General features: G+C 36.6%; 1 protein-coding gene across 1 annotated transcript in view; it reads left to right on the top strand.

Moving 5' to 3' along the window:
• The first annotated feature begins 1,162 nt into the window (after window positions 1–1,162).
• Window positions 1,163–22,110, top strand: part of LOC100914456 (potassium-transporting ATPase alpha chain 2) — a 30,583-nt gene continuing 9,635 nt past the window's right edge. The window contains exons 1-14 of the mRNA XM_012545173.2: window positions 1,163–1,490; window positions 2,601–2,753; window positions 5,140–5,199; window positions 6,107–6,310; window positions 6,890–7,003; window positions 8,268–8,402; window positions 8,714–8,831; window positions 9,129–9,397; window positions 10,329–10,527; window positions 10,705–10,814; window positions 12,383–12,517; window positions 18,397–18,589; window positions 19,906–20,081; window positions 21,345–21,481. Coding sequence (XP_012400627.1) covers window positions 1,482–1,490; window positions 2,601–2,753; window positions 5,140–5,199; window positions 6,107–6,310; window positions 6,890–7,003; window positions 8,268–8,402; window positions 8,714–8,831; window positions 9,129–9,397; window positions 10,329–10,527; window positions 10,705–10,814; window positions 12,383–12,517; window positions 18,397–18,589; window positions 19,906–20,081; window positions 21,345–21,481 — 2,012 coding nt within the window. The 5' untranslated portion in view covers window positions 1,163–1,481. The remainder of the gene's footprint in view (window positions 1,491–2,600; window positions 2,754–5,139; window positions 5,200–6,106; window positions 6,311–6,889; window positions 7,004–8,267; window positions 8,403–8,713; window positions 8,832–9,128; window positions 9,398–10,328; window positions 10,528–10,704; window positions 10,815–12,382; window positions 12,518–18,396; window positions 18,590–19,905; window positions 20,082–21,344; window positions 21,482–22,110) is intronic.

Genomic DNA, 22,110 nt, shown 5'->3' with positions numbered 1-22,110 from the left:
AATTGCTACCTAGCCTTAATTACTGAATGGGTGAGAGCTCAGTCAAACTGAGATCTGTTGAAGACTTAGCTTCCAAGGTCTCCCATTTCATCCAGGGCTAGGTTCAGTCGCTATCTTGCCACTGGACCCAGAAGGCCCTGGAGAGGAAAATGAGGCAGGTGACCTTGCACAGCCCTCCCTCAAATCTAATTCACTTACATGCCATAGTATCGACCTTGCACAGTCCTCCCTCAAATCTAATTCACTTACATGCCATGGTATCATCTCCCTGATGTCATAGTGCTCTTTGAGAAAGAAAGACAAACAAGGGTGAAATAGCAATTAGCAGTTACTTCTCCATTTGATGAACTTTTTTTTTTCCTGAGGCAACTGGGGTTAAGTGACTTGCCCAAGGTCACACAGCTAGGAAGTATTAAGTGTCTGAGACCAAATTTGAACTCAGGTCCTCCTGACTTCAGGGCTGGTAATCTATCCACTGTACCACTTAGCTGAACATCATTTTCAAAGGAAAGCATCTTCTTAGCAGATGGCTCTTCATTGAAGGTATGTGTACACATTCCTTTAATAAACAAATTTTAGATTTCTCATGATGAAGATACTAACACATGAAAGGATGTATGTATATTCCAATACAGATTTAAATCCCACTATATGCATAGAAAGAAAAGAGGTACCTTTCTTTGCACCTACATTCCTACTTAGTTTGGAGTCTGCCTTCATGGGAGACACAAGCTGAAGAGAGGGAGAAGAGAGAATTTAGTAACATATAAATTACAGAATTAAGCCAAATAGAGCTTTCTGCTGGTCCTTGAATGAGTAAATGAAGTACAGCCTGAGCATCTCACAGACATTTTCCCTCCCCCCATTTCCAACAGCAATTCCCCTTCCACAGGTGTTCCACATACTGCTTTGAATTAAGACTGGAGAATGGGGAAGTGGTTTTTAAAAATGTTTCCCCTTTCTATTATTTATATGGAGAGGTGAAAATTAAAGATTAGATTAAAATTGAGTTCTTTTCTTTCCCTCTTTCCTCCTTTTCCTCCTTTCCCTGTACTCCCCTATCCCATATGCCCATGTGACTGTGCTCCAGATTCTGCATCCTTTGCCCAAAGGGTCCTCATACTTGTGGTATTTTACTCCCGCCTTCCCAAAGAAGGCAGAGACAGAGCTAGACTGGCACTTAGTGGTGAGAGTGGGAGGGACCCAGGTGTTGATTTAAAAGGAGGAGGGCATAGGCTTTCTGCCCTACAAGGAGCAGCAGCATACTGAACCTGTTAGGATGTCTGCAGAGGGAGAAGCCTGCAGCTAACATTAGATTTGCCTCTGGGAGCAGGCACCTGTCCCATCCGAACCCGTCAGCTCCAGGGATTTGATCACCGAACTCCTGAATTCTTTGTATTGCGGCTCAATAACTTGACTTCTCCACTGCTTCTTCAGTCCATTATAACCTCGGAGCGACGCCAAGTCATCAATCAGCACTTATGGGCAAGGTGCGTGTTGCATTGCACCTCACCTCCAACCCCTACCTCTCATTCTTGGACTAATCGGAGGGAGGAGGGGTATTCGGCTGATGGGACAAATCGACACCCACACAGATGTCTACAACTTTTTGTGGTATCTGCCTTCTCCTGATGGGAGCTAAGCCCTGACAGACCCACAGGGTTTGGCAAAGGCAGGGAGACCGGATGGATTGGGAGAATTCTACAGAGCCGATTCTAGGAGTAGAGAGGATTGAAATCGGCTCATTAGAATCTCTTTGTCTTCAGGTTTTATTAGTTTCTTCAGAGATGAAGAGTCATCTCTCCACATCAGTTTCACCAATCCAACTATCTACAACACATTTCTAAAAACTTCAGATTCAGTGTTTATTATCTGGGGACAGGAAAGAAGAAAAAGAATAAACCTAATTCAGGACCTTGGAGATGGAAAACATCTGTTCTAAAGGAAAACAGGAGAATGGTGGTCCTGGGGAGCTGCCTTTTGTTTTAGCTTTCCAGCTCATATCATTCAAACCTACATCCCTTTTCTGCAGAAAAGGAATTTACCCATTTGAGTTTGATAATGGAGGGCAAGTAAAGGCTTGGCTTCTAGTCTGGTGTGTTTGTTTTAGCTCCAGGAAAGTTTCTGAGGGATCTGAGGGTTCTTGATCAAGGGAGTTAATATTTGTGAAGTGTTTTAGTACGCTGCCTGGCATATGTTGGTACTTAATAAATGCTTGCTTCATTGAAAACTTCTGCTCTATAGTGAAAGGAAAAGTAGGACATTTTCCCTTCTGGTCTAACTAATTATCTATCTAAAAGAAGTGTTTAGCTATGTGTAACTTGCCACAATGCTTTTCATAAAGAGGAGCAAAGAAATCCTAAAAGTGACTTTGTTCTTGGAGGTAATGGAAGGAAGATCTTTTCTCCATCCACATTCCACTTATCTCTCCCTCTCTTAAGGCTGTGGAGATGAAAGGCATGGGAACCAGAAAAGATATTTGTAGACCTAGCATGATACATTCTCTTTTTTTCCCCTCACTTCCCTGACTTAAGATGACTGACTTCAGTTCCTCAAAACACAATTTTAAAACTGACATTCAATTTTTGTTTCCATTTCAGAAAAAATCAGAAGTTTACTCTGTTGAGGTCAATGGAATAAAAGATATCGAAACAACAAATGAGGGAGATGGCAAAGAAAAGTACAGAGGCCTGAAGGACCACTTGGGACATAAGAAAGACCACCAGAAAGAACTAAAAAAAGAACTTGATTTGGTCAGTAATCTTGAGAAGCATCCTGTTGTTTTCATGGAACATTTATTTTGCCAAGAGATCACATATTTTAGAGTTACAATTAACCTTAACAATCTACTCTAAGAATACATTTTGCAGATAAGGGAAATTGAAGCACAAAGATTGTTTTACAATTAGTAATTATTAGAGTCAGAATTCAAATCTCTTGTTATCCAGAGTCTATAACCAAGAACTATTTCGTTAACTATACCATCCATAAGATCCAAGGTTCCCTTGAGGTGTGCCCCTTTAAGATACTATTTGCAGGAGAAAAGTCCATTGTCTAAGATTTTTTTAAAAAAATGCATCCAAGAAATTTGTTCCATCTCAAAATTAGGCTGATACAATCTTTGCCTGGAGGCCCTCTATACTAGATGGCTCCTGTATTCTGCATAAAGGCACTGAAGTGTAGAGTTCTAAGTTAGTAATCCTAATCAGAAAAATCATTGGCACATAGTTTAGGATTTCTTTTCTACTTGACTGCTTAAAGTGAGATGGAACATTTTAAGTTCTTATGGTGGCACTAATGGGGTAAGAGACTAATAGAAAAGCCTTGAATTTCTGTTTATCACACTTTAAAAAGTGAACAATTCCCAAGAGTTGGAATAAGAAGGATTTGTTTTTTCCTGTTTGGAAAAGAAATTAGAATAGAGAGTTCCCCTTTTGAAATGTGTATACTCTTTGCAGGTAAGATATACTGCTAACATATACTGTTAGTTGCCTGAAGCATTGAGTGGTAAGGTAATTTGCCCAAGACCTGATCACACAGCCATTATATATCTTCCTGACTCTCAAAGTAGCTGTTTAGCCATTTCCTGTTATTCTGCTTCTAGGTTACAAATTTGTATAGACTCACTATGTGTGTCTATACATGAATGAACAACGAAATATACCTAGAATCAGGAAGAGCTCTCTAACAATGGAACTGCTCAACCATTCAACAATTTTGCCACATAATGTAGGAAGTTTTCTGTTACAAGAAGGGAATGAGAAATAAGGTTCAAGACCATCTGCCAGACGTTTTGTAGAAGGGTTTGCTGTTTTTGCAAGGGTGGCTGTTTAGTTCAACACTAAAATTGCAATTATTATTGATACATATGAAGCATCTAAAATTAAGATGAAAAAAATGCCTTTTTTCTCCATGAAAGGATTACCTTTAATGGAGATATATTTCTGAATCCTATTATGAACTCTTTATTATGCTAGTCCCCTTCTTTCTCTATACATTCACACCTTTTTGCAAAGATAAATGTCTCCAAAGTAGCAGTGGAAAGAATAAGACTCTGGCAGTCTGGAGATCTAAATTCTGGTCATAACTATGCCATAGACCAAGTCAGGGTGTGACTTTAAGCAGTTATTTCAGCTAGCTAAGTTTCAGTTTCCTCACCTGGAAAATGGAGTTGGACAAATGAGCTTAGACTGTGGGAAAGGTGGTAGTCTGAGGAATTACTTCATCTCTAATCAATCTATTTGTCCTGTGGGCCATTCTGGGACCTTTACCACCTTTTGACTTCTTTCCTGGGAGGTCTGGCTGAAGAGAACATGACTGGGCTTGAGGGTGGAGTAAGGGAAAAAGTCTCTTTATTGCCTACTTGAGATGGTTTGCATTGTGTTGTTATTATACAATATCTAGGAGAGAGAGTTCAGGACCTTGTATCAGAATGGAGTAATTCATGATCAAAGCCATATTTTAAAAGAGTAGAAAGGAACAACAGTAGAAGAAACTGTTCAAAACATCATTGAAGTGCTAGAATTAAAATTTAATTCTTTTTTGGGGGGTGGGGTGGGTGGGGTGGGGAAATAGTCTTTTCCCATCTAGGGCAAAGTGAAATCCTGAAAATTGAAGCTGAGGGTTATTGCTGATAAAAGTTCTAATGCTAATCAACCTGAAGTAATGATACTTAGGGTCTGAAGAATTAGACTTAGGACCTGCAGGACATTTGATCACTTTGCCTAAGCTTAAATTTTCATGGGGATTAGCAACCGTAGGCAACCTTGGAGTCTATTTACTTTAAGAAAAAGGTTGTGTTCCTTTAGCTTAGAAATGAATGTGTAGAATCAGTGAATATTAACAATGCTGATTAGTTTCACACAGAAAGAATATTTATATCTGATGTTATACAACATTCTGGAATAAGTAGGAAAGCAAAAATCCTAACAGAAATAGACTGACAAAACCAGGGGACAAACTATGTGAGAAGATGAGGCACTAGTTCTGTGCTAAACAGCTAGTAGTTTTATCTCAGGGCAATTCACAATATCATGAAAAATATTTTATAATGTTTTACATTACTACCTGTGAGTCCTGGAATGTCTTCCCCCTTCCTGGGGAATTCTCATTCTCTCTCTTTTTTACTCTTAATGTTAGGATGACCACAAACTCAACGCTAAAGAATTAGAAGACAAGTATGGAACAAACATCATCCGAGTAAGTCACTGAGAGGATAAATGAACACATCAGAAATTTGTCTTTGGGGAAAAATGGGAGAAAATCTTCAATGTCAGTAATTCATTGTGGTAAGAAAGAGAAAATGGGTATCATGTACACAAGTAAATGTAACACAAGGAAGTATGTATTAAGTATAAGAATATAACTAGAATTGTTTAGATGCCCATGACAGAAATATGTTTCTTAGAGATTACTTAATATTAGGATAATAGAGTAATGTTTCATGGAGAAGGGAGGCATTGAAGGAGAAGATTTCATAATTGATGAATGACATACTATCTTAGGGACATATAGAGAAAAGGACTGGATTATAATATCTACTATAAATATTTCAAAATAAGATTTTTTTCTGAGTGAGAACTGTTTTGATTTAAGTGTGTTTAGATTTAGAGTTACAAACAATCTCAGACACCTTCTAACCCAACCCACTAATTTTACAGAACAAAAACTGAAGACCACAAGAAATTGTAATTTGTCTAAGAATAATGTCAGAGGCAAGATTTGAACCCAGGTTCTCTGTCTCCAGAGCTACCACCATCTTGTTTTTTTAACTTCTTGGCAAATCCTCATCCTGTACCCAAGAAAAGATATTTCTTCCTTTTATGTAGCCACACTGTATGGCTTTTTAGAGAATTTTAATTAATTTTTCCCTTGTTTTGAAAAAAGCAAAAACCCAAAGGTAAAAGTTAAAGAATGACTAGGAGCTTTTAAAGTCAAGATGTTCACGCCAAATACAAAGACCCCTTCCAACCACCATCCCATCCTCCATCCTCCCACCTTTCTTCTTCCTCCTCCCGGGCCAAAAAAATCTGGAGTTGCACGTCTGCATGGCTAGGAATGTCCAATCACTTTTTAGCAACTACTTTTTCTGGTACTGTTTTTACAGGGTCTCACTAGCACAAAAGCAGCAGAGATCTTGGCTAGAGATGGTCCCAATGCCCTTTCTCCACCCAAAGAAACTTCAGAAATCATCAAATTCCTCAAACAGATGGTGGGTGGATTCTCTATCCTCTTGTGGGCAGGAGCTGTCCTCTGTTGGATTGCTTTTGGGATCCAGTTTGCAAAGGACAAGTCTGCTTCCATGGACAATGTAAGTAACATACCAGGGTTCTTGCAGTGGTTTTGTCATTGGTATCTCTCTCCTAGGAGGGATACCAGAGGCTAAGGGTTCTCAAAGCCAGACCAGGACTGAGCATAAGGGAAACAAGGAAGTTCATCCTCTTTCTGTTATTGAATCATTCTTGATTAAGATTAAGAATTCTGAACCTCTCCAGGCTACAATTTCTATATCTATAAGATAGAAAAGAGGGCTCTACTAGTTGCTGCCATTACTTATATCACATAGGTAAAACAGGAAAGTATTGCGAGTTCCAAAGAACAAAAGTTCTGTATCAATAATTTGCATAGGACTCCAACCTCCTCCCTCTCAAAACCTGTTTTTTCTCTTAGTTTAATAAGTGAAGCATTTAGGAAAGCCATTATGAGATTCATCATAGCTGGTAACTGAAATGTATGAAATGATTCCCCCAATATCCAAGTATTTGAGTATTTAACTTGCTTACAGGTAGAGATTCTCACTCTAAATTGTACCTGCTTCATTTTGAGTATCTATTTTAAGATCTATACTTTTGAGGTTCTCTGACTTAGGTCTCCTTTCCTTTTCATGTAGGTTTATTTAGGTTTTGTGCTTGCCTTGGTAGTCATCTTCACTGGGATCTTTGCATATTACCAAGAGGCAAAAAGCACCAACATCATTGCCAGCTTCAGTAAAATGATTCCTCGGGTAAGTAGCTTTGTCCTTGTCCTGTGCCATGGCTTCTTGTTGTTATATACAATTCTACTCTGGATCTGCCTGATATTTTTGTTTATTTACTCAAAAAGTGCTAACTGAGAGGTGCATACAGTAAACTTTAATGAGCTATTTACTAGAACAGAGAGTGATCATATCCACCTGGGATCAAGCCCAAAGCTTGATACTTTCTACCCCTTTTCATTCCTCAACTCAATACTTGTATTCATTTACATTGCCACCAGAAGGATAGCAGAATGATTTAATTCAATGTCCTTCCTATTGCATACTGAATGACCTATTCAATGCCCTTCCTATTGCATATTGAATGATTTTTCTATAGCAAGTTTTCTGTATTACATTTGAAACTGAGCATTTTCCTCCACACATTCCTCCACAATGAACAAAAGAACTGCCAGTCTTAATGAGGAAGGGGGGAAAGAAAGGAGTGGGCTCCCTTTTTTTCTATAAAGAAGAATCCAGCTTGTCACTGCTATGATTATGACCTACATCATCCAAAAACAGTATGTCATCAGGGATAGGGCACTGGAAGGAAGACTTTGCTTGAAATCTTACCTCAAATAATTCCTTGTTATGTGATCTTAATACAGTCATTTCTCTAGATCTCAGCTTTATAATGAGGACATCCAATTTGTTGGCCTCTGAGATTCTTCATCTTTAAATCTAAGATCATGGATTTTGACTTGTCTTTCCTGTTCAAGCTAAGATTCTTCCTAGACTATAGCTAGCTACAATTCCAGTAAGTCCCTGTTCTCTCTCTTTTTCAAGCCCCCAACCCAATCAAATCTTCTATCAATGATTTCTGGTCCCTATGAGCACTATTTCACTTAGAGATCCCGAGGATCTAAGAGAAACACTTATTGCCTACTTATAGGTGAGCAACATAGTGGATTGAACTTGAAGCCAGGAAGACTCAAGGTGAAATTTTGCCTCAAAAATTAGTTTTGTGACTCGGATATGTCATTTAACCTATCTCGGCCTGTTTTTTGGTTTAATCTGGAAAACGAGAACAATAACAGCACTCACTTCTAGGGATTATTATAAGAATCAAATGATATATTGTAAAGAATTTTGCAAATATTAAAGCACTATTTTAAATGCTAGCTTTTAGTTTAACTACATCTTATAGTTATCATTCCCTCTGCTCATGAGCCTCCAGATCAAAGGATGGAGGTAATGTAAATGAAAAAGATGGCATGTCAGGTTCTGAAGTTTTATTTATATTTTCATTTCCCAGCAAGCCCTTGTCATCAGAGATGGAGAAAAGAAGGAGATCCCTGCAGGGCAGCTGGTTGTAGGAGATATAGTAGAGATTAAAGGTGGAGACCAGATTCCTGCTGATATCAGGATTCTGGCCTCACATGGATGTAAGGTAAGCACAAATGTGATTGTTAAGGATGACTAGGATGTACTCCATTTCCTAACTAAACCAAATGAAGAAAAGTCAAAGTACCTAATTCTAGACTTTTTTCAGATTTATTTACATGAAATTACTTTGGATTATTTAGTATACATTTTGTGTTTAACTGTTTCCATATTGTTTCTTTTACTCTTCTTTATAAAGTAAGATCTTTGAGGACAGACACTGTATTTTCTGTCTTGAGAGCCTCAGTGCCTATCATTGCCTCACTCAAAGTAGGTACTTAATAAAAGTTTCTTAATTTTAATATGATTCATTTGTAGGTTGATAATTCTTCTCTAACTGGGGAATCAGAGGCTCAATCTCGATCTTGTGATTTTACCCATGAGAATCCCTTGGAGACAAAAAATATTGGTTTTTACTCTACAACCTGCCTGGAAGGTAGGTTGGATTAGATATATGTAGCAAATATTCCATAAAAATTAAAAATCCCTCTGGTCAGTCTCTACATTTTGGTCTTTTTCCCACTACTTCATAAAGATTTTTTTCAAAGATATTTTAAAAAGCATAGTTTTACTCAGTAAGCCAAAATTCAATCTAGTATTATGTAATTCTTCAGAACAAGGCAAGGCCTACCTAGTACATTATGTTGGCCAGAGGATAAAGACAGGTGGCCAAGCAGTTTGTACCTCTTATAGGAAGACCTCCTAGAACATTATCCATATACTTTCCTTTCAGGGACAGCAACTGGAATGGTCATTAACACAGGTGACCGGACTATCATTGGAAGAATTGCCTCACTGGCTTCTGGTGTTGGGAATGAAAAGACACCCATTGCTATTGAAATTGAGCACTTTGTCCATATTGTGGCAGGGGTGGCTGTTTCTATTGGTGTCATCTTCTTCATCATTGCAGTATCCATGAAATACCCAGTCCTAGAATCCATCATCTTCCTCATTGGCATCATTGTGGCCAATGTGCCAGAGGGTCTTCTGGCTGCTGTCACTGTAAGTCTGTGATGTGATCTGTCCACTTTTATGTGATCCTTATGCTCTATATGTCACGGAATTAAGTGTTACAAGTTATTTCTATGGCTTAAAGTGGAAATGTTTCCCCACAGAGAGCAATATTTAATGTTTTCAATAGAGTGGGTCTTGGAGGATCAGATATGATTAATTAAGATAGTTTCAACATTGGAAATGCAAGATTATTAACATTGGTCTTCCTTTTTGGAGAGATGTATTAAAATAAACTTATTTATTCATAATTCTGCTGTACTTTTCCCTGGAAATAAGGCAAAAGATGCAAAGAAATTGTAAATCAGTCTCTATGATGGTCTCTTAACTGGACTCCACTTGTAAACTGAAGATAATGGACACTAATGTCTTTGAGATTTCTGGGTTCAACAGAAATCAAAAGATTTCAAGATACAAGTAATTAAGATGGAACATAATGACTCCATGAAGATCCAGAGTATGAGATGAATACTTTAGGATGTCCACTTTGGCATAAGTGAATCCAGTAGCTTTCTAACGGTCTTTTTTGAGAGGTACAGAATTACTCAGATTGGCCCAAGATCAAATGTTGATTTTCATCCATATGACATAAACTTGATTACCTTGCCTAAAACAATAAATCAGTGTGGGTCACTTTATTCAAAGGAGAAAAGAACCAAAGTTGGGTTTTTACTTCTTTAAAAAAAAAAAAAAAAAAAAAAAGCCTCGACATCATTGGCCAACCAACAATCTACCAAAATTTTCTACTTAATAACCATGACTGTATTTTCCCAAAACATTCATCCAGCTAGAAATACTAAGTATATAATGATCTATCAAAGATAGATCAAGGTATGGTCTCTACAGAAATGGTTAAGCAAGCAAAAGTCTTCTATTATTCGATTCAATAGCATTGTTACCTCTTTCCTTCTTTCGTGTCTAGGTGAGTCTGTCACTGACAGCAAAACGGATGGCCAAGAAGAATTGTCTGGTGAAGAACCTGGAAGCAGTTGAAACTCTGGGTTCTACCTCCATCATCTGCTCTGACAAAACTGGAACCCTAACACAAAACAGAATGACTGTGGCCCATCTGTGGTTTGACAACCAGATCTACCAGGCTGATACAAGTGAAGATCAGGAAGGTAAGGCTTTGGAAGCAAGCTCAAGGATATGGGACTGAGCATGGAAAGTTAATGCAAGCCCTGAAAGGGTGAGCAGACTATTTCTGAAATCTGTTTGGACCCTATGGACATATAAACTCACTCTCCTTTCTACAGAAGACGTCTGTATGCTACATTATTATTTTTCTTCCTTTCCAGCCCAGATCTTTGACCAAAGTTCTGCAACCTGGGCTTCTTTATCCAAGATTGTAACACTGTGCAACCGAGCTGAGTTCAGACCAGGACAGGAAACTGTTCCCATTATGAAGGTAGGACTTTTGCTTATATGAGCGTGATATCAAAGCCAATCTCTAAGTCATTTTAATGTCTTCTGTCTCTTTATGCTGTGGTGTCATTTAATGAGATAGGAAGAAATTATTATATTCAAGAGCAAGTTTGAATTGCCAACAGGTTAATTAGCCAAGTAACAAAGTAGTACTTTGGCTACATTCTACTTTTCTTTGTAGATTGCAGGGGGAAAATGAGTTCTTAAAATAATGACTTAGAAGTACTGTGTTGTACTAGTTTGATCAAAGCAAATGGGTAGTACAATAAATAGAACATTAGACTTGGAGTCAAGATGACTTGAGTTCAAATCCAGACTCAGAAACTTCCTAGCTGATGACTTTGGACAAGTCACTTAAACTCTGGTTTACCACTGAAGAAAGAAATGGCAAATCCTCCAGTCAATATGTTTGCCAAGAAAACTCCAGTGACAAAAGGCCCATGGAATCACGAAGAGCCAGATGGGACTAAAACAACTGAGAAAGCCTATATTTCATTATGGCTTTTATTGAGCAGGGGCCAGAATACTTCATTGGTAGATAGTTACTGGCAGGTCTAGATTTTTTAAAGGATTGATCAGATCAATTCCAGGCCTATTCTTCTCACCCAGATATCCAATTGTGAATACTGGCATGCCAGAATGTATTTCATTCTCTGTTGACTTGTCACTAAAGTTTTTATGGTGTCTCTATCTTAGTTTCTCCTCTTACTTACTCTCCTGCTCTGCTCTGTTGCCTTTTTTCAGGCATCCCCTTTCTGCCCTTCACTATCAGTATTTTTCCAAAGCCTAATTTCTGGGCCTTTGTGCTTGCCTAAAACTTTTCTTAATTGTAACGTTTACAATTTTTTTCTCTGTAAAATGCCACTCATCTCTAACTTCTTGGGTTTTGCCCTTATCACTTTTTACTCATGTTGCTTTAGCAGTCATCTAACTGCACTGCTACACCTCAGTTTCCTGCTACTTTATTCCCACTGCCAGACTTATACTTCTTAAACAATATTTTCATCTTGGTTTCTCTTCTGTTCATTCTTCAATGTCTCCTTAGTCTATTTCATGAACTAAATGATGCCTGGTTTTCAAATCCCTCGGTAACATGGCCCCACCTTCCCTATCCAAACTTGTTTCTCCACTATTTTCCAATTTGAGTCAAATCTACTTCATTAATGCTTGAATGGCAATGTGCCAAGTTTGTTTCTTCCTTCATCATTCTCACCCTTTTTTTTTTACTATTACATTTCTCTTTTCTGATTCTCTATAAAAGAAAACTACTCCAGCCCTTTTTTAATTTCCCTTTTCTCTAAATTTGTCTAAAAAACACAATTCAGTGGTTAATTATATTTTGTCTCATTTGTTTTTCTTTTATTGTCAATAAGTTTAGAGACTTTGAGGACAAGGATCAACTTCTCCCTTCTCTCTTCTCCCTTATTAATTCCAGTACTTAAGCATGTGATGGCCATTCAGTAAACACAGAGATTAATTTTAAATATCATGAAAGAGATAGGATATGGTTATAATGATTTTTTTTTGTTTTAACCTTTTCTCTAAATCTAGAAAATTGTGGTAGGAGATGCTTCAGAAACTGCCCTCCTGAAATTCTCAGAAGTCATCATGGGTGATATAATGGAAACAAGAAAAAGAAACAGAAAAGTGGCTGAAATCCCTTTTAATTCCACCAATAAATTTCAGGTGGGTTTTTCCTTATGAACAGAGATCTTATTTCTTAGCTCAGTGGCAATCTTACCTACAATTACTAAATGTCCTCATAGATCTAGAGCTTGAAGAATATGGGTGGATAATCTCTATTATTTTCCCAGAAGCATACATAGGTAAAGAAGAATGAGTTTAGAGAAACTAGGATGCAGGTCTCCCTACAATTATCTGTTCATGTGTACTGTCTCAGTGTCTGGTACTGAAGGATTGGGTATCTAGGTTTTTATTGTAATATAGTTTTAAAAATAGCATTAAGTGAATAAGCCATTTTCGACTATTATACCCAAATTACCTACAAAGGATATATGAAAGATGATATCTACCTCCAGAGAAAGAATTGATAGATAGAAATGTATATAGTATAATTTTACATATATATAATTGTCTAATGGTAGTTGTCTCTAGGACAGAGGATGGGGTGGGAGAGGGAGAGGAGGGAAGGAAAAAGAAAAAAGCAATTTACATGTTAATTTTATATCTATAAAAGGAATAGCAAATTGTAATTAATAGATTTGTAGTTTCAAGTGCAATCTTTTTTATTATACTATGTTATGGAAATGCTTGTTTTATTCCACAAATTAAAATTAAGATGATTTTTTAAAAAAAATCTCAAAAGACAGTGAAGCAGTTAAGTCCCTCCCTAGGTAAGGACAAATCCCCTTTCTTATAATATGTGGATAATTCATGAGCAAACCAGGATGGTTTTAGATTTCATCCCATTCCATGCAATTGAGCTTGGGAATCTATGGGTCTTTTTGCCAGTATCTCAGGAAATCAGTCTAATATCAATTGGTGCTTTTACTTCAGGACTCCCCAAAGGCTGACTGCTTCTATCTCCTTAATATTAGAATGGAAATGAAAATCACTCTTCAGAGCCCAAAGTGTTAGGGTAGCCTGTAATGTGAGAAAGGCCTAGTTAATGTTAGAAATTCAACTGGTGACTTTCTGGCTCAATCTGGAACAAAGTGGAATTAAGCAGTAAAGTGAAAATTCTTTCCCCCCTTCCTTCCCAACTCTCCCCTCATACAAACCTACACTTTCTTTCCAGCCTCCTAAAATATACTTAATTAAATAAGATTAGGTTGATGGTTACCTTGGTGGTACCATTCTCCCAGGTACTGGTCAGAGAGAATACATATATGTTAGATCCTCTTTGCTGATAGTGGGCTGAAAAGAAAGAGCCCCAGGTGAGTTTAACTAATGTAAAAATTAGTGAATGAAATTTAAGCCTCTGAGTTCCCAGAATTTCTTTTTCTTTTCTTTTTAATGTTACCTGTCTTGACAGGACCCTATAATTCCCTACAGTTTTGGTTAATGTTTACGAGCTCCTGATGGAATCTCATGAGACCAATGCAAATTTTTGTGTATGCAGGTCATTTCATGGATGAAAAGGAACAGAAGGAATCTTTGCTAGTCTCAGTTCTCTATGCCACAGAGAAATGATGTCTGGCCCTAATGTTAGGGAATATGGTTCTATTGCCCAGTGTCTGTAAGAACAGCCTAAACTTTGGAATAGAGAAAAGAAGTAATTGATTCCTGCTGCTGTGAAATCTGCAGTAGATAATCCATCCCTGGATATAAAATTCAGTGGAATTTGTGCCATCACCTAAAAGGACCTTGCTTAAAATAAAATAATTTAGTATATTCTTTGCTTTTAAAATTTTGAGTTCCAAATTCTCTGCCTCCCTCCTATCTCCCCATCACCCACTGAAAAAGCAAGCAAAATGAAGTCAATTATACATGTAAAATCATACAAAACACATATCTACATTGGGCATATTACAAAAACAAAACAATAAAAATGAAAAGAACTAGAAAATTAAATTTCAATTTGTATTTAGAGTTCATCAATTCTCTTTCTGGAGATAAAAGGCATTTTTTTAAATCATAAGCCCTTTAGAATTTTTTTGGATAACTGAGTAGTCAAGTTTTTCATCATTATAACATTGCTATTACTGTGTACAATGATGTCTCAGTGCTTTTCACTTTACTTTTCATCAATTCATATAGATCTTGTCATTTTTTTCCAAAACCATTGCCTTCTTCATTTCTTGTAGCGCAGTAGTACTGCATTGTAATCATATGCTACAATTTAGTCATTCTTCAATTCATGAGTATCCTCCTTAATTTCTAATTCTTTGTCATTATAAAAAGAACTTCTACTTTTTGTGGTGGCAAAGAATTGGAAATTGAGGGGATGCCCATCAGTTTGGGAATGCCCTTTACAAATTGTGATATATAAATGTAATGAAATACTATTGTTTTATAAGATGTAAGCAAATTTCAGATAAATCTGGAAAGACTTCCATGAAGTGATGCTGAGTAAAGTAAGCAGAATCAGAATCAGAATCATAATTACAGCAACATTGTGTGATGATCATCTTTCATAACTTAACTCTTCTTAGCAACAGAATGATCTAAGGCAATTCCAAAAGAATCATGATGCAAAATGCTGTCCCCATCCAGAGGAATAACTATGTAGTTTGAATGCAGATTGAAGTGTACTATTTTCACTTTTTTTGTTGTTTTTTTCTTTCTCACAGTTTTTCCTTTTTTGTTTTAATTCTTTTGCAACATGACTAATGTGAAAATGTTTACACTATTGTACATATATAATATATATCAGATTGCTTGCTGTCTTATAGAGAGAGAGATGGAAGAAAGAAAAATTGAAACTCAAAGTCTTATAAAAGTGAATGTTGAAAACTATATATGTAATTGGAAAAAAATTAATATATTTTAAAATTACAATTAAAAATAGGGATAAGGGAAAAAACAAAAAAAGCTGCTATAAATATTTTTGTACATTTAGGCCCTTTTCCTTTGATTTCTTTGGGGCACATATCTAGTAGTGGTATTGCTGGATCAAAAGGTATGTTATGGCTTTTTTACCCCTTTGGTCATAGTTCTGAATTGTTCTTCAGAATGATTCAAGAAGTTCACAATTCAACTAACATTTGATTAGTGTATCTATTTTCCCTCATCTCCTAGCAGGGGTCCTCAAACTACGGCCCGGTGGCCAGATTCGGCAGCTGAGGATGTTTATCCCCCTCACCCAGGGCTATGAAGTTTCCTTATTTAAAGGTCCACAAAACAAAGTTTTGTTTTTACTATAGATTGGCCCTCCAACAGTTTGAGGGACAGTGAATTGGTCCCCTATTTAAAAAGTTTGAGGACCCCTGATGAAAGCATTTGTCATTTCTGATAGGTATGAGGTGGTACTACAGAGTTGTTGGCTTGTATTTCTCTAATCAATAGAACATTTCTTCAAGTAACTATAAATAGCTTTGATTTCTTCTTCAGAAAACTTTTCGTAACTTATTTTTATAAATTTTACTTAGCATTTGTCTGAGAAAGTTGCTGTTAAAATTTTTATGTGATTTCATCATCTACTGTATCTTTTAGAAAATGTAGTTCCCCTGATTGTCTTTTAATTAGGGCTAATTTTACTTTTTCTTTATCTGAGATCATGATTGCTACCCTTCCCTTTTTCATTTTTTCTGAAGCATAATAGACTTCAGCCCTTTATTTTAACTCTATATCTTTCTATTTCAAATGTGTCTCTTATAAATTACATTTTTGGATTCTGGTTACTAATTCATTCTACTTTTTTTAATGGGTGAATTAATTCCATTCTCATTCACAATTATGATTCCTAATTGTTGATCCCATCCTATTTTCTTCTCTCTCTCTCTCTATCTCTCTCTCTCTCTCTTTCTCTCTCTCTCTTATATTGTTGGTTATAATACTAGTTCATTTGCTTTCATCATATGCCAAGGCTTCTGCTCCTTTAAAATGGAAACTGCTAAGTTTTGTATGATCCTGACTTTGGCTCCATTATATTTGAATTGCTTCTTTCTAACTGCTTACAATATTTTGTCCTAGATCTAAGAGCTCTGAATTCTTTCAATTTCTATTCTACCCTCCAGATCTAAGATAATAGAGCAGTTTCCTTTATAATTTCTTGAAATAGAAGATCTTTTTCTTTTTCTGATCATGGCTTTCAGGTAGTACAATAATTTTTAAATAATCTCTCAATAGATTGTTGAGATGTTTCCCAATGAAATATATTTCACATTTTCTTCTATTTTTTCATTCTTTTGACTCTGTTTCTTGATATTTTATGAAGTCATTAGCTTTCATTTCCCCAATTCTAATTTTAAAAACATTCTTCTCCTTTTCCATTTGGCCTTTTCTTCTTTTTAAGTTCTTTTCTTTAGTGAATTTTTGTGCCTCTTTTACCAAGCTCTTAATTTTCTTTTCATAATTTTCTTAAATCACCATTTCTTTTCCAATTTTTTTCTTCTACCATCATCTCTTTCTTTAACTGTTCCAGCAATTCTTATTGGTTTGGACCCAATAAGCATTTTTCTTTTAACATTTTACTTTTGAATTTGTGTCTTAGTCTTCCTTATCCCAGTCACTTTTTTATGTTGGCTTATTTTTTCCAGCCTCTTTCTTGACTTTGAACTTTATGTTAAGATTGGACTCCACTCCCCTGGGGGTGGAAAATCAATGTCTCAAGATATATAGGCTTTTTCAGGCTTCTATTTTAGAGTTAGCTGTGGGGTCTGCAAACTTTTGTAACTTCCAAAGTGACATGATCCAGGATGCAGTATGGTTACGGCTCTCCTGGTCTGCATGCTGGTGTTTACCCAGGAAGTGTCCCTGCTTCCCTACAGCCACAAGCTGGCTTGGAACTGTGACCAGGGCCACTGCTTTCTTCTGACTGACCACAAGTACTGCTCTCCTCCCTTGAACTTCAACCAGTAATTGTATATTAGCAATATAGTTGCCAAATCAGTAACAACTATTCCCAATGCCAACAAAAAGTCCCCTATAATTTTTTTCTGACCAACTGTCCAACTCTCTTACCCTCTCTGGGCTGAGAGAACCTTAGGCTGCCACCATTGATGCATTGCCTCCAAAGCTCAAAATTTGATCTGAGGTATTATTTTAAAGTTGATTGGAGGGAAAGTTGGGAGAGTTCAGCTGATTGCTACTTGTACTCTGCCATCTTAGGTCCATTCTTTTACCTTGACTCTGCCTTCCCTCTCATCCTTTTTCAATTTGATTTCTCATATAAAAGCCCAGGGTGCTGGGTTGGGACCAAGTTTGAGTCTCCTTCTCTAGTGGGAGGCACTAGAAATCAATATGGGCTTGAATAGCATGTCATAATAGAAGACCACTGACTGGAGTGAAAAATCGTGTATCCAAATCTTATGTCTGCCTGTGTGGCCCAAGTGAGGCAATCTTATTTTTAACTTTAGCAAGCTTCAGGTCTTTCATCTGTCAAGTGATGAACCTGGACCATATGGGTTTTAAGGTCCCTTCCAACTCTAGCTCCTTGATCTGGAGGAAGTTTAAATTATCTTAGGGATACAGACCTAGCAATGGTATTGCTGGATCAAAGGGTATGCACAGTTTGATAGCTCTTTGGGCATAGTTCTAAATTATACCCTCCAGAGTAACTGGATCATCTCACAATTCCACCAATAATGCATTCCCTCTTAACATTTATCATCATCTTTTCCTGTCATCTTAGCTATTCTGAGGGGTGTGAGATACTTCAGAGTTGTTTTAATTTGCATTTCTCTAGTTAATAGTGATTCAGAGCATTTTTTCATATGACTATTGATAGTTTTGATTTCATCATCTGAAAATTGTCTGTTATATCCTTTGATCATTAATTGGGGAATATCTCCCGTTTTCACTGCAAGGAGGGGCAGTATACACAGAATAAGAGATGATTTTCTTTCTCCAGGTATGTGACTATATTTCTTGAGGCTTCTTAGAAGTGGCAATAACAGTAACCTGCCCCATTTACCACATTCACTTTAATTCCTTCCTCCCAGCTCTCCATTCATGAAACAGATGACCCTAATGACAAACGCTTCCTCTTGGTGATGAAAGGAGCCCCTGAAAGGATCTTGGAGAAATGCAGCACCATCATGATCAATGGCCAGGAGCAACCTCTTAATGAAAGCTCAGCAGAGGCCTTCCAAACTGCATACATGGAGCTAGGAGGTTTAGGGGAGAGAGTGCTGGGTAAGTTGGCCTGGGATGCTGACAGAGAAGATAGGGCCACTGGTAACTGCAACATAAAATTTAAACTGAAAAAAATAAATGATGTGCTCATTAAAAACAATGGAAGGTAATTCCTAGGGAAGTAAATTAAATTGATGGAATTTATATTTCCAAAGGACATCAAAGTTTGTGAGTAATGATGATGGGGGAAGGAAAAAAAGCATCTAGTTGGTGCTTAAACATATTTTTAAAAATTCTTCAAGGATCCCTGATTTTATTAATGATCCCCCATTCTCTAATATAGAAACTATATGAACTTATGTATCCCTGAATTAATATTCTATGCTTTTAATTTTTTTAATCTTTAATTTTATTTGTGTAGGAAATTCCCAACAGAGAAATTTTTGAATTTTCTGCCCAACAAAATTTTATCAACATGTAAACTAAACTTTAGTCAGTCAATAAATAGTATCAAGTACCTACTATGTGCTAGGCACAAAGCTTAGCACTAGGTACACAAATACAAATTAAAAACCAAAGATCGTTTTTGATCTCAAGGAGCTTAAAATCTAATAGGGAAGACAACACAAAAAGAAGGGGAAAAAGGGGCCCTTAAGAACATAATGAAAGTTCTAAAGACATGCACAAATAATGTAGCTGGTTGGAAAATGGGGAGAAAAACTTTGCTAAAACTATTCTTTAAATAGAGGTCCTGGAGCCCATAATTCTACCCTGTAGGTTTAGGGTCCAATCAGAAAAGTTGAGGGTATTGATGAAATGTACCAAACAGATTTAATTTTGCAGCATAATGAGATTTCCCAGTGATAAGACTAGGGAAAGGACAATATTCTGGAAAGTCCTTAAGGAACTCAAAAGCATTGGAGCTACTGGGAAATAGGGAAATTTTTAGACATCAGATCTGTTTAATCCTACTAGGATAGCTTTTAGGAGATTTCCTACCTGATCTTTCAGGTCCAATCTCAGTTTTCTTATGAGTAAAACTGTGAGGAGGTTAGAATAATTGGCATATAAAAATCTCTTTGAGCTTAAATATCTATAATTCTTTCATTTAATTTGTAACTTGATTCTGGAATGGCTTTTAAAATATCCTAGAATATAGAATCCTTGGGATAATCAGAGAACCTTATCTTGTACTTAATAAGATTCTTTTCCTCACAAATATCTAATGCATCTTTTTCTAAAGTAAGTGCAGGAAAGGGACTCACATTTCCATTCAAGGACTTTGTTGCCTTAATGGGCACAGTGTTTCTTTATTTTCTTATCTTCCTCCTTATTGATGCTGTCCCCTCCTTGTTCCCTATACATGTCTTTTTCAGGTTTCTGTCATCTCTACCTGCCAGAAGATGAGTTTCCAGATACCTATCCTTTTGATGTAGAGACCATGAATTTTCCCACCTCTGACCTCTGCTTTGTGGGGCTGCTATCACTGATTGATCCCCCTCGATCCACTGTCCCTGATGCAGTCACCAAGTGCCGCAGTGCCGGCATTAAGGTAGAGTTCCTTTTCTCTACCTCTTGAGTCTTACAAAGATTCAGGAGATCCTCTGAGGAAGTTTTGTTTTACAATAAAGTCCTCTCCAATTACATATGTTTTTATTTTCTCTTTTACAAATGAGAGGCATCATGACAGAATGAATAGAGAACTGGCCAGAAAGACCTGGGTTGCAGTTCCCCCTTAGATACAAAAGACTCAAATACTACATTGATATATACTGGTTAAGTTCCCTTAGGCAACTAAGACTATGAATTTCAGAGAAAGGGCACTAATTGACAATGGTAGAGGGTATTTTTCAATGATGAAATTACAGGTCTAATCCCAATCTCTATATAGATCTTTTAACTTGCTATGTCAAGTTTTTAGTGACTGTCCCTTTCAAAATATCACGAGGAATTCTATAGAGAAGTTTCTTCTCATTATAGTTATTGGTTAGCTAACATCTTAATCCTGTACTCTGGTGGAATGTAGATAGTGGTAGGAATGATTGAATAATAGCAATAGTTTACATGTATAACACATTTCTATTGTTTGCAAAGTGCTTTACATATATTATCAAATCCCATTATATTTTCCACACGAACCATGACAAGCAATGAAGAAACAAAGGAAAAACTATTTTTTAAAATAAATGAATGGTTGCTTTTGGCAATATGACATGGGACCAAATCCACATTTATCAGGTATCTGATTTGAGGAAAATCTCTTAATCTCCCTGAAATTATTTAAATGCTTTTTAAAACTTGAAGTGTCATATAATTATAAACTATTGGGATTAACATTGATATCAATAGATACAAAGTAGTCTTTTAAGCTATACTGTATTATATAAATCCAAGGTAGTTGTAGTTTTTTGGTATTTTCTTAATTTTATCCCTTTATGATCCTATAGGAAATTTAATTCCACATTTATATGCTATTTAAAACATAATAATCAGACCCCCCCCCCATAACTTTCTTTTTCCTAGAAGAGCAAATAAGAATTGCACCAAAGATAAAGGTTTTCTCTTATGAAGGAGGAAAAGATTCAACAAACAGTGGGGCAAGCAGACACATGGAAAATGTCTTGGTGCTGGTTTTTTCAAGCAGGGGAGAGATCACATCTAACTAAAGGTCCCCCAAAGGGAAAAAATCTATCCTTAGAAATGATTACACCCTACTAGCTCTTGGTTCAGACAAGAGTAGTCATGTTCATTTTTTTTCTTCTGCTTTTACTGAGTCTGCTTCTCATTGGTTATATCTGTTCCTCACCCACTTCAGGTTATCATGGTGACAGGTGATCATCCAATCACAGCCAAAGCTATTGCCAAAAGTGTGGGCATCATTTCAGCCAATAGCGAGACTGTGGAAGACATAGCAAAGCGTCTTAATGTTCCTGTGGAGCAGGTTAACAAAAGGTAAGAGCAGTGGGACTGTGATTCTGCAGGTAAGTCAGGCCACTTTGATTCCAAAGAGCTGCAGTGTTTTGGAATTCCTCTTAGGCTATAAACACATATACAAACACCTAATTATTTTTCCTCTACAGAGCTCAGAAAAGCAAGCAAAACTAGTGTTTTTATCCAATATTAGGTCTGCATTAGAATTTTAAAAGTTTTCTTAATATGGGGGTTTGTGAAATTTTTTCAAAAAAAAATTTAATAGATACTGGTTTTTAGTGACTGGTTCCTTTCAAAATATCACAAAGAATTCTGTAGTGAAGTTTCTTCTCACTATAGTTATTTTTTAGTTAACACCTTGATCCTCTACTCTGTTGGAGTGTAGGTAGTCTTAGGAATGATTGAATAGTAGCAATACTTTCATGTATAACACACTTTTATTGTTTGCAATATAATTGGTTTTCTTTGTGATACATTTCTTTTATGCATTTTAAGCCATTATTCTGAGAAGAGATCCATGGACATTGTTGATATTCAGTCATTTTCAATTGTGTCTAATTCTTCATGACTTCATTTGGGATTTTCTTGGCAAAGAAACTAGAATTGTTGGCCATTTTGTTCTCTAACCCATTTTATAGGTGAGGAAATTA

Source organism: Sarcophilus harrisii, chromosome 3 (genome assembly GCF_902635505.1).
Source record: "Sarcophilus harrisii chromosome 3, mSarHar1.11, whole genome shotgun sequence".
Lineage (NCBI taxonomy): Eukaryota > Metazoa > Chordata > Mammalia > Dasyuromorphia > Dasyuridae > Sarcophilus > Sarcophilus harrisii.
Note: the sequence above shows the minus strand (reverse complement) of the source record. Positions and strands in the feature narration are given on the sequence as shown.